The sequence below is a fragment of the Astatotilapia calliptera genome, chromosome 4 (assembly GCF_964374335.1).
Source record: "Astatotilapia calliptera chromosome 4, fAstCal68.1, whole genome shotgun sequence".
NCBI classification, from domain to species: Eukaryota; Metazoa; Chordata; class Actinopteri; order Cichliformes; family Cichlidae; genus Astatotilapia; species Astatotilapia calliptera.
The window spans coordinates 1,893,504-1,908,585 of record NC_137425.1 but is presented as its reverse complement, the minus strand read 5'-3'; the positions used below and the strand labels follow the sequence as shown (position 1 = coordinate 1,908,585).

Here is a 15,082-nt window from a genome sequence, read left to right as displayed (position 1 = left end):
CGGGTACTGTCCCTGATCTCCACGCAACATTGCAGAGGCGTTTCAACCAGGACAGCCCTACAACGTCCAGAGCCTTCAGGAACTCGGGGCGGACCTCATCAACACCAGGGGCTCTGCCACCAAGGTGTTGTTTAACTGCCTCAGCGACCTCGCCCCCGGAAATTGGCGGGTCATTCCCCTCATCCCCAGACTCTGCTTCCTCCTCAGAAGACGTGTCAGTGGGATTAAGGAGGTCCTCGAAGTATTCCTTCCACCGCCTGACAATTTTCTCAGTCGACGTCAGCAGCGCTCCGCCAGCACTATACACAGTGCAGGTAGAGCACCGCTTTCCCCTCCCGAGATGCATGTCCCACCGGGAGGAGGCCCCGGGGCAGACCCAGGACACGCTGGAGAGATTATATCTCTCGGCTGGCCTGGGAACGCCTTGGTGTTCCCCCGGATAAGCCGGAGGAGGTGGCTGGGGAGAGGGAGGTCTGGGCCTCTTTGCTTAGGCTGCTGCCCCCGCGACCCGGCCTCGGATAAAGCGGATGAAGATGGATGGATGGATGGATTTTCTTTGATTGATTCCATTCGTTTACGCTTATACTTTTCAGGGTCGCGGGGATGCTGGAGCCTATCCCAGCTTTCATAGGGCGAGAGGCAGGGTACACCCTGGACGGGTCGCCAGTCTGCCACAGGGCTAACACACAGAGACAGACAACCATTCGCACTCATATTCACTCCCGCATTCACACTTATGGGCAATTTGAATTAATCAATTAACCTATCCCCACAAACAGCATCTCTTTGGACTGTGGGAGGAAGCCGGAGTACCCGGAAGGAACCCACGCAAACACGGGGAGAACTCCACACAGAAAGACCCCGGCCTGATGGTGGAATTGAACTCAGGACAGTGCAGCAATGGTGCTAACCACTGTGCTGCCCCTGTTTGTATCTGTTTAATATATAAATAATTGCGTGAGTCAATTGCTAAATTCATTTTCTTTTTTTTTCTTTGATTCTGACATAATTCCTGTTGAGTTGATTGTTAAATTGAATCTTAGTTTTTTGTTTCATTAATTTCTTATCGAGTATTGATACAGATTCTTTTTGGGTTAATTTCTAAATTCATTTTTGACATTGTTGCTTTGATCTTTTATTAGTTTATTACAGTGTGTTTGTTATTATTTACCAACTGGGCTGGACTGTGATTGCTTTAACTCTTTCACATATAGTGGTCACTACAGTTACAGCTATTCAAAGGCTGTTTTCTTGTATTTGTGTCAGTGTTGATGGTATACTTGCAGATAAACCACTACATTGGACACTGATGTGTCACTCCATACCCTGCCACCCACTGGTCAGCCAGTGGACATGTGTAAGTGTAAAAATCTCTTTGCAAAGTATATACAGGGAGTGCAGAATTATTAGGCAAGTTGTATTTTTGAGGAATAATGTTATTATTGAACAACAACCATGTTCTCAATGAACCCAAAAAACTCATTAATATCAAAGCTGAATGTTTGTGGAAGTAGTTTTTAGTTTGTTTTTAGTTTCAGCTATTTTAGGGGGATATCTGTGTGTGCAGGTGACTATTACTGTGCATAATTATTAGGCAACTTAACAAAAAACAAATATATACCCATTTCAATTATTTATTTTTACCAGTGAAACCAATATAACATCTCCACATTCACAAATATACATTTCTGACATTCAAAAACCAAACAAAAACAAATCAGCGACCAATATAGCCACCTTTCTTTGCAAGGACACTCAAAAGCCTGCCATCCATGGATTCTGTCAGTGTTTTGATCTGTTCACCATCAACATTGCGTGCAGCAGCAACCACAGCCTCCCAGACACTGTTCAGAGAGGTGTACTGTTTTCCCTCCTTGTAAATCTCACATTTGATGATGGACCACAGGTTCTCAATGGGGTTCAGATCAGGTGAACAAGGAGGCCATGTCATTAGTTTTTCTTCTTTTATACCCTTTCTTGCCAGCCACGCTGTGGAGTACTTGGACGCGTGTGATGGAGCATTGTCCTGCATGAAAATCATGTTTTTCTTGAAGGATGCAGACTTCTTCCTGTACCACTGCTTGAAGAAGGTGTCTTCCAGAAACTGGCAGTAGGACTGGGAGTTGAGTTTGACTCCATCCTCAACCCGAAAAGGCCCCACAAGCTCATCTTTGATGATACCAGCCCAAACCAGTACTCCACCTCCACCTTGCTGGCGTCTGAGTGGGACTGGAGCTCTCTGCCCTTTACCAATCCAGCCACGGGCCCATCCATCTGGCCCATCAAGACTCACTCTCATTTCATCAGTCCATAAAACCTTAGAAAAACCAGTCTTGAGATATTTCTTGGCCCAGTCTTGACGTTTCAGCTTGTGTGTCTTGTTCAGTGGTGGTCGTCTTTCAGCCTTTCTTACCTTGGCCATGTCTCTGAGTATTGCACACCTTGTGCTTTTGGGCACTCCAGTGATGTTGCAGCTCTGAAATATGGCCAAACTGGTGGCAAGTGGCATCTTGGCAGCTGCACGCTTGACTTTTCTCAGTTCATGGGCAGTTATTTTGCGCCTTGGTTTCTCCACACGCTTCTTGCGACCCTGTTGACTATTTTGAATGAAACGCTTGATTGTTCGATGATCACGCTTCAAAAGCTTTGCAATTTTGAGACTGCTGCATCCCTCTGCAAGATATCTCACTATTTTTGACTTTTCTGAGCCTGTCAAGTCCTTCTTTTGACCCATTTTGCCAAAGGAAAGGACGTTGCCTAATAATTATGCACACCTGATATAGGGTGTTGATGTCATTAGACCACACCCCTTCTCATTACAGAGATGCACATCACCTAATATGCTTCATTGGTAGTAGGCTTTCGAGCCTATACAGCTTGGAGTAAGACAACATGCATGAAGAGGATGATGTGGACAAAATACTCATTTGCCACCTTGAGTGGTCCGCGTTTTCCCACGCAGTGAACAGTGGACGCTAATGTTTTTGTCACTATTTACGGAATCAAACCCAAAGTAAGGTCAGTACTTCCATGATTTAAACGCTGCACACATACTCTCCTGCGCACTCCATATTATCCATTATTGATCTGCACACGTCTGTTACCATGGACGTCGCACACGCTTAAGTCATGACGCACTCTCACAAACAAAATCACGGTTTAGTAATGCAGTAACACAGCGTGCTTATGGGAAAGTAACAGTAATCTAATTACTGTTTCACAATAGTAATGCCTTACCTTACTACTTACTTGAAAAAAGTAATCAGATTACAGTAACACGCTACTTATAACGCGTTACTGCACATTTCTGCTAATGAGAAACTGGTCTAACATAACTACCAGAGAGGATGTAACCACAGGTAAGCAAACTCAAACTGCACAGATGTCAGGAATGAGGAAAGCACACGTATGCTGGGGCTCTGGCCTGAAGGAGATCCCTCCTCCTCTTCCCATATTCCCTTCCATAATTCCTTCCTTCCTCCAGACAAGCTACAAGGAGATTCCATACTGATTCCTCCAACAACAAATCAGGAGATTCCAGTAGGAGAACAGCAGACCAGAAGAAAGAAGAGGATGAGTGAGTCAGACTCTGAGAATCAAAAAGAAGTCAACGACAATGACCAAGGAGGAGGAGGAGACTGTGGCTCTCAGTAAGAAATATTCTAAGAAAACTGAGGGACGTCATCAGTACAAGGGAAAATCAAAACTGACCAAAGAAATTTAAAAAAACAGAGACTGGCTTGCTGAATGCTGAAATAGTGGGACAAATAGAAGAAGAGGACACAACTGGATCAGAGCTGGAGCTGAAAGAAACACATGGTTCACCAGTAACATCAAGAAGCCAGGAGGATAAAAACTGACACAGAGGATGAAATTGATTATCAAGAACTACCTGCATCTATCAGCAGAGGTAGCCATATGCACTAGACCAGACTGGATGGAAAGAAGAGATATCAGTCGCTTGTTGTGCCAGTCCATATGAGAACCAGTTTATCTCAGAGATACAGAAGGACTGGTGAGAAATTGCCATCTTTATCTGCTGGAGCACCAGCCTGGATTTTGACTTTTGAAGATAACACAGAAGGAGAGATACTTGCCATTGGAGACATTTGTGCCTTGCTTTTTCAAACAGAAGGGGTACCCAGTGCACAGAGACTCTTGGAAGGAATTGGGTTTGGCTCTGGAACCCATGATAGCGATTGCCTTGATCCCTTTCAGTAATGCCCTGTGGGAACATATGGAAACCCTGTACCCAGGAATGAAAGATCTAAGGGCATTTAAAGGATTGCCAATGAGACCTTGACTGAATATCTGGACCGGGTAGCCAAACTCTGGGAAAATCCAACAGGAGTGCAGCCTGATAGGACTGAAGCAACCTTACACTTGGCAAGAAATCAGTGTGAAATTGGTTAGCCAAGATCTGCACAAGATTTGCTTGATGGAGTGGTTCAACTGAGTGTTATGACAGATTTCTTATGGAGAGAGCATTTCCAACATCTTGTCAGGAGACACAGAGAGAAGAAGATGAAACAATGAACCAAAAGGCTGTTTAAGCAACAGATTGCAGGAAAGGACTCAGAGGTTAACAAGAACAAAGTTAAAGCTAAAAGATTGGTGGCTGTGTTAGTGGACTTAAAAGAAGAAACACAAAAAGCTGTGGCTGCTGCATTGGCTACACAAGCACAGACTGAGCGTGAACCACAGCTACGACAACAGCAACCAGATCCAGGCCCAAGATCTGTACTGAAAGAGGATGCTTTAGAGGGGAATACAGGCCAGGTGTGGCCTTGGAGCATCCAGATCTCACATTGTATACAGAAACAGGGGTGAAAATCTGCTGTGGTGAGTCAGAGCCATGATGGAGAGACAAATGAAACATTAGTACAAGGAATCATCACACAACCTGCATTAGCTCAGGTGGCAGAAATTGTGGCTCTCACCAAAGCACTACAACTCCCACAAGGAAAAAGAGTAAGCATCTATTCAGCTTCAGTACTTCATGTCAATGGACCTTAATCGGTAAGACTGAGGGTTTGTATTTACAGCCAATACTCCAGTAAAACATAAAGAACAATCGGAAGAACTGTTATGAGCTACCAAGGGAAGTGGCAGTGATGAAATGTAAAGGATATCAAAAGAACCAAACATGGGCGGCAAAGGAGGAAAAGAGGATATCAAGGACAAATGGTTGTTCTGGCAGAAGAATCGCTACCATCACTGACAGAAGATGACATCAAGATAATGCAGCAGCTACAACATCAATAAATGGATGAAGAAAGAAGCAACACAGAACAGTGGATTCTGGAGAGCACATGATAGGATGTTAGTTGTCCCAGCAACATTTTCTCAACTATTGTTAAAATAAGCACTTGGTGCTGCACATGAGAGCAGAAGAACTCACAAGAACATGGAGGGCCTGTGGTGGAAAGCTATGTGATGGAATGCAACACCTGTAATGAACACCACCCAAAGCAGCTGCACCAGTGTTCAAAGGGGAGGTTTCCAATACTGGATGCCTCTTTTAAGGGCATCAAAATTGATTTTACAGACATGAGAGGTGACCAAAGGACAACAAGGATACTGATATCTTCTTGTGATGGTGGGCAAACCAAATGGGATATGAAGTTATGAAGGACCAAGAACCATCAGATCAGACAACGGACCCCACTTTAATAATAAACATCTGGCAGAGGTGGGTTGCCAGGTTTTTCTTTATCCCTTATTTACAAAAGCAGCCGCAAGCCTTTTACCAACACCTTGCCAGTTTCCCTTCCCTCCATCCATCCTTCGCAAAATTTAGCAACATGCTTTCATGGCACCAGGATGCTAGGTCCTTCCCTCATATCCAATCGCACCAGCAAGGTTTTCTACGAACAAGTCGCCAGTTTCCCTTTCCTGTATCCCATATTGGCAAAATGCAGCAGCATGCTTTTGGCAACTGGACGCCAGGTTCTCTTCCTCTATCACTCCTATGCTAATACAGTAGCAAGCTTTGGCACCGAGTTGCCTGGTTCTTCTTTATCCCTCATTCGCATACTCAGCAGCAAGCTTTCTAATATAGAGTTGCCAGTTTCTCTGCATTTATCACAGCAAAAGCAGCAGTGAATCCTTCTACCACTGGGACGCCAGCTTCTCCGCATCTAGACAACTTTTCTAAAAACGATCTTTCAATGCATCAACCCTTCCCAAGCTGCTGCTGTCACTTCTGTTCATTTCCGAAATAAGCACAGTAGTTATCACTACCTTATCTGAAGTAATTAACCAGCTAAGCACCCCCTCTCCATCTTCTACTCAAAGACAAGCTCACGCAAGCCTTACGAACCTCCAAGCCTCACCTCAAATCTCAAAATCCAGCATACTTCTCTGTCAGAGCTTCAGTTCAAAGTCGAGCCATGTCGCTACCTGATCCAGGGTTCCGCTCATTCACCTATTAAGATTCCCATTGTTCTCAATTCCCTTTGACCTCTTCTTCTGCCATTCCTTCCTAATTGTCCGAGCTGATCCACTCCACTCCATGGAATCCTCAACTACCTTATCGAGAGCTGTTCAGCTTCGCTAGCCTTCCACCAGTTATTTTCCTCTGCTCTGGGTGGCGAGGCCACTCGGCGTTCACTTTCCCTACGCTTGCCTCTGTCCTGTTCTCCTTCTCACCCCAACCAGTGAATAAAGGTACAACACATGTCACCAAACATGGCACATACACCTCCCTTCTCGGCCAACAACATGTCCAGGCCCATTCGATTTTGCACTCCCATCAGCGAGGTCGGCCCCAGCTGCTCTGCGAACCCCTCCATGGCGTCTCTGGTTAGGTTAGAGAGTCTCAGCACATTGTAATGGATATAATTAATGCGGTTACCCATATAACTATACTTTCAAACCCTGCAGCTATTTCATCAACTAATTTATATTCATTTGGAGCTAGTGAATTGACAATATAAAGCACCTTGATGTGACTGCTGTTCTGATTTGGTGCTAAAATTTAACTGAAGACTTCTCAACCTCACCAGCCCCCAAATGAGCACATAAACAGATATATACCAAGTTTATTCTCACTAAGAATGACAGTGATGGCAATGTTTGGGATTTCAAAGAAAAGATGGAGCGTCTGTTTTTTCATGTTACATTCTTTGTTCTTATTGTTTAATGTCGATAAACCTGCTGTGTGTTTCAGGTGTGTATAATCAAGCAGCCAATTCCTTGCAGAGCTTTTAATAACCTGCCAGCCTTTTACAAAAACTCTCATACAATCTCTTTTGAATTCATTTGTTTATCATCTATTGTCTCCTTTAACCAGAGGAATTGTTTCATCTTCAGGTCCTCTCCCGGCACAATGACGTTGCACTCCTGCATACCTGTAAACTCACCTGTGCTCTTACTGGTAGATCCAGTTTGCTGACAGACATTAAAGTATTATTCCAGGAAATCATCTTTCACATAATGTTATCATTACAGTGTTTCCTGAGAACCAGTTTTCAAAAATTCACCCTCTCCCTTCCCACACACACAGGAGTGCTTCATGTTTTATTATATTGTTAATTGGTTTTTTTGCACTTATCTCACCTGTGACCTGAATCCTGAAGATAAAGAAGTCACAAAAAATTAAAATCACCTGTTTAGTCAAAGTGTTTCTGCTTGACTGTAATAATAACTAAAGATCCAGAAAATCACAGGTGTCTCAGTTCCACCAGCATTCCAGTAATCCACGACATGAGCATAACACAACAAAGGTATGGTGCGGTATGGTCCATAGGGGCGACCGTGGCTCAGGGGGTTGGGAATCGCATCTGTAACCGGAAGGTTGCCGGTTCGATCCCTGGGCTCTCTGTCCTGGTCGTTGTGTCCTTGGGCAAGACACTTTACCCTACCGCCTACTGGTGTTGGCCAGAGGGGCCGATGGCGCGATATGGCAGCCTCGCTTCTGTCAGTCTGCCCCAGGGCAGCTGTGACTACAACAGTAGCTGCCTCCACCAGTGTGTGAATGTGAGAGTGAATGAATAGTGGTATTGTAAAGCGCTTTGGGTGCCTTGAAAAGCGCTATATAAATCCACTCCATTATTATTATTATTATTATTATTATTATGGTGTCTGTTGGCTGAAGGCTAGCTGGTGCTCCCGTGATTATCCTGAATCAGAAGGATGGTCTTACATCCAGGGACTGAGTTGCAAAAGATGCAGTTTCTCTAATACTCAGTGTGATGGTACATAAGGGTTTCTGCAAAAATGGAAGAAAATAAAACAGAAAATAAAAATAAGATCACAGTACAAATGAGGAAAAACGTCACAGTGTTTGAAGCCACATTATGAACCACCTAAACTGTTCAGGTAGTGAATAACTCGTAAGACGTAGCTACGTCAAATCTGCATCAGCGTAGCAAAACAGAGGCATTATAGACACAATAGATGTGACGCACACCAGCATTAACAAATAAAGGCTTTCACTCAGCCGCTGTTTTTCATGGTCAGCCTGGGAGAAAACCAGTCAGTCAGCTAGGCTACAATCCCCTGACTGGGTGAATTTACCTGAACAGTTTATTTGGTTCATAACGTGGCTTCAAACACTGATGATGATCGCTCGATTCTATAGTCGGTATCTGTAGCCAGTCTTGTCAACGATCTCACTGAGGGGGTTTCGTGCCTTTGCAGAACAGCAGTGGGGACAGAGCATCTCCTTCAATCAGCTGTCCAAGCCTGCAGTGAGTCTTTGTTTGTCACTTTCAAAGGCCTCCGGAATTAAAATAAATAAATAAATAAAAATCCCAGTTATCCAAAGTTTTGGCAGCAGAAAAAAATATTGTACATCCAAAAACAAATTTCCTTATGAGAAAATTAGATTGAACCTTGAGCATCTCTGCATAAGTGAGATAACTGCACTTCACTTCCACAGGCTTACTGAGCATGTGCAGAGGAAATGTAATATTGCCCGCAGTCTCTAGTATTTAGACCACCAGTGTGCCCCCCACCCCTCATATACAAAAAAAGGGGGGGGGGGGTGAGAACTAGGAGACTGTAATTCCACGTTATGTCACTGACGGTGGATGCAGTTCATTTGTTAATTCTAGGAAACCTAATGCAGGCTGACCAGTTAATTCCTGAGCAGGGTTATTGTTGACACTCCCTATTGTGTAAGTCCTGCTGTCAGTGCAGATAAATGAAGCACAGAAAGGACTTTTTCTTTCACAGAACAGATCTGTTGTGTTTCTGTCCTTTATAATCTCTGAGTGAATCATGCAGCACAAACAGAAACTGCTTCTTTAAACAAACCTTCAGTGCTGACATTTGAACTTTACATTCTCAGTCATTAGTCATAATTTCAAAATTAAGAGTTGGGTCATTGTTCTTCTGACGTTATTGTGTTGCTGTTTAAGTTAAGTTTAAAGAAAATGCTGACAATGCTGACAGCTGTCTCCACTCTGTGATTGGTTGTTATCAGAGTTACAGCCGAATAATAAGAGACAGGTTCACTGTTTTTTGACTCGCACATGCTCAAATTTTTAAGAGCAGAATAAATATAAATATTTATAAATAATAAATATATTTATTATTTAGGTTAGAAAAAGCAGAATGAAATATCAAGAAGAAATGCTAAATTGTGAAGTTCAGTTTGTTCAGCATCAGGTTTTCAAGTCCAGTAATTCTGCTGGACAATTAAATTGTGTCTTACGCAGAACCTGCAATCTGAGATGTAAGACTGCACGGTGGCCTCAGGGGAGATTTTGATGGCACTCTGTAGGATGACTATAAAAATCAAGAAGAGGACGCGAAAGACAGAGATGAAGATGAAATGGTGGAAGTTAAAGAAGGCAGAATGTAGCACAGAGTTCAGGTTCTGGTTGGAAGGGAAAAGTTGCCAGATAGCTGGGAAAGCGCTGAGGGAAACATCCAAGAAGGTGTTTGGTGTACTGAAGAGGACTTGGTGTTAGGATGAGGAAGTACAGGAAAGCATTCAAAGGAAGAGGTTAGCAAACAAAAAGTGGGAGAGTCAGGGAGCTGAAGGAAGTAGACCGGACTGCTGGCTGCTAAGAGAGAGGTGGCAAGGATAAAGGAAAAGGCTCACAGTGAACCGTATGTGAGGCTGGACACCAAGGAAGGAGAAAAGGACGTGTACTGATTGACTGGGAGAGAAATCGAGCTGGAAAGGATTAATAAAAAGGTTCAACATTGCTGCCTGGAAGCTGAAATTCCTGGATCAGGTGAGCTGCAGTGAGGTGTTGGGTGTGTCGTCAGACAGGTGTCTGAGAGAGGTGTGCTTAATGCAGACAGAGAGGAGGAGGAGAGAGGAAGGTTATTTATGCCTCAGCAGGTCTGGAGGTTTGGATCTTACAGCGATGGCTTTCTACAAAGTGATGTGTTTGGCTGCTGGGCTGATGCTCCTGACCCAAGGTAAGAGCTCTCTGCACACACCTGCATCAGGTACGACTCAGAGGGTGAAAACACTCAGGAGCACAGCGCTTCACTTTAAAGTGGCACTGCAGGAAAAGGAGGACTGGTGTTGTGCTTTAGCTTCATCTTTATCTTGGTGATGAAAGCTAAAACACAGATTAATGTGACGATCTGTTTGGTTTGGGGAGCAGCTGAGAGGCTGAACTGCTCTCCATCAATCAGCGTCTGTGTCACAGCTGCTTTATTTTATTTTAGCTTTGATTCCGTGTTTAAATTTTATTCCAATTCATATTAAGAACTTGAGACTTATAATGTTTTTATAATGTTAACATATTAAGTCTTAATACTCAAGAAGAGATATTACAGTTCAAATATGTGGCTCACGTCCTTCGTAGATGACATTCAGCTGTTGTTTTTGTTGTGATAAGAAAATTCAGTTTTATTTATATATCATCAAATCACCAACATTTCAGGGCGTGATATGGTACTACAAGGTTATTAAGATAAGATGGGGCCCGATTATTTAAGACCTTGTATGTGAGGAGCAGGATTTTGAATTCAATTCTGGATTTAAGCGGGAGTGTCACGGCCAGCGGAGCTGACTGTGCGAGAACGAGGGCCCAGGTGCGCACACAGAAGGAGACGGAGCGGAGAGTTAAACCAAAGCCAAGCCATTTTATTTTGGCTGATAAATATGAATACAATACAAACTGGGTGACAAACTAAACTGCAACCTACACTGGGAAAACTAAACACGATAACTATGATAACTATGTTTACTGTGACTACCATGAGTGCTATGACATGGTGACACAGACGTTCTGACAAAGACAGAAACGTACACACACACTAAATACACACGAGGGGCGATCAGGGGAAGTGAAACTAAATACAATGAACAAAGAACACCAGACTCTTTCAAAATAAAACAGGAAACATGACGGAGGCAGACGTAATACTGACTTGACAACATGAACAAGGCAGACTGGAACATAAGGGGTGACGACACAACAGGATCTAGATCGACAAGGACTAAAGACTGGACTGGATGACTTAACATAAAAGAATGTCAAAATACAAGGCAACTGAAATCCGAACTAATGGTAGAGACAACAAGAACTTAGCATGTCTTCTACAGTACATGCCAATGATGCAAAATGAACAGAAAATGCTGGGTCCCAGCCCATGACAGGGAGCCAATGAAGGGAAGCCAATACAGGAGAAATCTCTCTCCTTCTAGTCCCTGTCAGGACTCTGGCTGCAGCATTTTGGATTAACTGAAGACTTCCTGATAATAATGAATCACAGTCGTCCAGCCTGGAAGTAATAAATGCATAAAGTTTTTCAGCATCACTCTGAGACAGGATATTTCTAATGCTTATATTGGATATAATATACATGAATGTAAGAAGTCACTTTATTAGATATAATTATGTAGTTAGAACTTAATTACAGAGTATTAGGGCCACATTAGGAAAAAACATTACTGATCATTTTAAGAATAAAGTCGAATTTTCAAGATTAAATTAGAAAATCTATTTTGAAAAAAGTTGAAATGTGGAGATTACACTTGTTTCCAGATAAGATAACCTTTATTAGTCCCACGCGTGGGAAATTTGTTTTGAGGCGATCTGCCATGGTTACCCTCTAAGTTAGTGAAATTGTACTTCAGAATCGGTTTTAGTACCAAGGAAATAATTCTTCTTATAGCTCATAAAGTCAGATGTGGCCATATTTAGACTTTTCGTTACCCTCGTTGTTATCTGTTAAGTGTTACACCCCAGCCCAGGGAACCGGCGTGCGACATAAGGAAAACAAAAATAAGGAAAAATGCCCCCCCACTCCCTGCTCTTAAGGAGGACGAACCAACAAAAAACAGCTACCACGGATTTCACAACAGCCAGTCAGTTTATTGAGTCCCAAAAGGTAGCAGGCATCAGGGTGAGCATGGCCAAAACAACAAACAAAAACTCTAGAAATGAAATGCAGCTGGCTTACCTTCACAGAAAACCCCAAACAAATATTACAGGTGTCTTACCTGCCTCTCTAACCAAAAACAGGAGAAAAGGTTCCCAAAGAAAAATGGCTTCTCACCCCTACAGCTACCGAGTAAAAACAGTATCGACAACTATTTACATCTATATACAACAAACTATTTACAACACGGGGGGAGATCACGACCATGACAAACTGAAACACAGGGCTTAAATACATAGAGCGAGCAATCAGGGAATGGACAACAGGAGGGAAACACAGCTGGGGCAAATCAGAACTGACGAGACAAGGAAGCTTAACCTGAACACACTGAGATAAGACAGACCTTCAAAGTAAAACAGGAAACACATAACAGTCACGCCTAAAACAAAACACTGACAACATCGAATCGTAACATAAGTGATGACGTATCAACCCAACTTTTGGGTCCAATCGTCCACTGCGTTAATTAAGGCTGTTGTCTTTTTAATGTGCTGCGATGCTCTGTATCATGTTTTATTTAATATAAACAAGCCCCTAAAAATAATTCTTGGTCGTTGTAATCATGTAGTAATCATGTGCAGCACGTCCATAAGCTTTAAACTTATGATGTAACTGCAGATCATGTGTTCGTGGACTCCCAGACACCAAAGACTTGAAACCACAGCAGCGCTGTTATTGATCAGATGATGTCTTTAAAAATGCTCCAAAAGGCTTGAATTGCACCAAAAGTCCAGACGTCCAGTTTGAAGACTCAAAATAGCTGAGGTGACACTAACCAAAATGTTTTCCTGTTTTTCAGAGTCTGAGTCACAGCTGAATGGTAAGATAAAGTTTCCTTTTAACTTGTAATGTTTAATACATCATGAGGATGAATATTAGTTTCTGACTGGACTCTAGACTTGCAACGCAGTGAACTCCTGAAATCAGATTACTTTTTACTGCTGTTAGTCCAGGATCACTGTGTCCTCACTCAGCAGTTTGTAGTGCTGAGAGTTTACAGCTCCTACAGTAATGCTCACTCTGTGTTTTAATGTCGGTCTTCAGTTTGTGGTCAGCCAAAGCTCAACACCAGGATTGTAGGAGGACAGGCGGCCCGCGCTGGCAGCTGGCCCTGGCAGGTCAGTCTGCAAAGATCTGGGTCCCACTTCTGTGGAGGATCCCTCATTAACAGTCAGTGGGTGCTGACTGCTGCTCACTGCTTTCAAACGTGAGTAATGAGGCTGAAGCTGCACTCTAAACAAGATTTAAAGAGATTATAAAAGGTTTTAATCAGGGGGTGAGGGTGTAACAGGATAAATATTTAACAGAGTAGGAATCAATAATATCATTTCTTTTTAGCCATCGTAATAACTGCATGCTGTTTTGTGCTCCTTGATGATCTCAGCACCAACCTGAGAGGACTGACTGTGAATCTGGGCCTTCAGAGTCTACAGGGATCCAATCCCAATGCAGTATCTCGAACTGTAACAAAGATCATCAAACATCCAAAATACAACTCTGGTACCTACGACAACGACATCTGCCTCCTGCAGCTCTCCTCACCGGTGACCTTCAACAACTACATTTCTCCCGTCTGCCTGGCAGCTTCAGACAGCATCTTCTACAGCGGTGTTAACAGCTGGGTCACCGGCTGGGGAAGTACTAGAGAAGGAGGTGGGTCATAAAAACACCAGATTACTTTTAGAGTAAAAAATCTCCACACTGAAAGAAATAAGTGTGCTTTCTCAGATGGCTCAGAAATACTTCAAGCAATAAAATTCTTCTGCAAGCTAAAATGTTCTAAATCTGAGTTTGATGACTGGGAACACATTGTTTTTTTAAATGTTTTAAAAGGGCTTAAGTACCCAGTCGAGTAATCCGGGAATTGGAGACAGGAGGGAAGCACAGCTGGGAGGAATTAGACCTAACGAGACAAGGGAAGCAAAATTGGAAACACTGACATGAGACACAGATTTTCAAAGTAAAACAGGAAGCACACAATAGGCACAGACATGACACCTACACTAAACACGAGGGAACAAGAACAAGAACTAAACTCATAGCCAGAATTAAACTGAAACATAGAATAATAACAATCAAAACAGCACAACCAGAGAATCAGAACATAAATCATAGAGAATAATACCAAAATGCAAGAAACTGAAAATGCTGCGTCAAAATGACCCAGAACCGTGATAGAGACCTTCAAATAAGCCATTCCTCTGCAGTTGATCTGTTAGCTGTTTGAGATAAAACAAGCCACTGCAGTCAACAGGCCTGCAAAAGGAGTGCATCCAACCTGCCCACTCACCTCATTTTTTGGCCAATTTTACGTTAGAATCTTTCCAATTTTTGTCTCGCCATGTGAATACTGGTGTTGTTTCTCCATTTCACAGCCAAAGCGTCATTCCCCAGTGTTAAAATATCACTAGACAAGAAAAATATTTTTGATACGGAAGGAATTACAGCCACACAATAATCCTGGTATCAAATGAGGGAGACCTTTCATCGACTTTACTTTTTCTGCTTTATACTTTTTTGCCTTAGCGTCCGCTCCTTCACCCAACCTGATGGAGGTGGAGGTTCCTGTTGTGGGAAACAGGAAGTGTAACTGTAACTATGGAGTGGGATCAATCACTGGCAACATGATCTGTGCCGGGTTAAGTGCAGGAGGAAAGGACTCCTGTCAGGTGATTGTTGTTACCTGTGTTTGGCACATTTTCACCTTCTACAGTTTCTTCTCCTC

The 15,082-nt window shown here is 43.0% G+C and overlaps 1 protein-coding gene across 2 annotated transcripts in view; it reads left to right on the top strand.

Moving 5' to 3' along the window:
* The window catches only part of LOC113020181 (trypsin-like), a 28,899-nt gene that overhangs the window by 12,970 nt on the left and 847 nt on the right, over positions 1–15,082 (top strand). The window contains exons 1-5 of one of the 2 annotated variants that reach the window (XM_026163937.2): positions 10,249–10,380; positions 13,157–13,177; positions 13,402–13,564; positions 13,742–14,010; positions 14,884–15,026. In XM_026163937.2, coding sequence (XP_026019722.2) covers positions 10,251–10,380; positions 13,157–13,177; positions 13,402–13,564; positions 13,742–14,010; positions 14,884–15,026 — 726 coding nt within the window. In that variant the 5' untranslated portion in view covers positions 10,249–10,250. Of the gene's footprint in view, positions 1–10,248; positions 10,381–13,156; positions 13,178–13,401; positions 13,565–13,741; positions 14,011–14,883; positions 15,027–15,082 lie in introns of those variants that run through there. The other variant, XM_080300069.1, reaches the window with a different exon arrangement.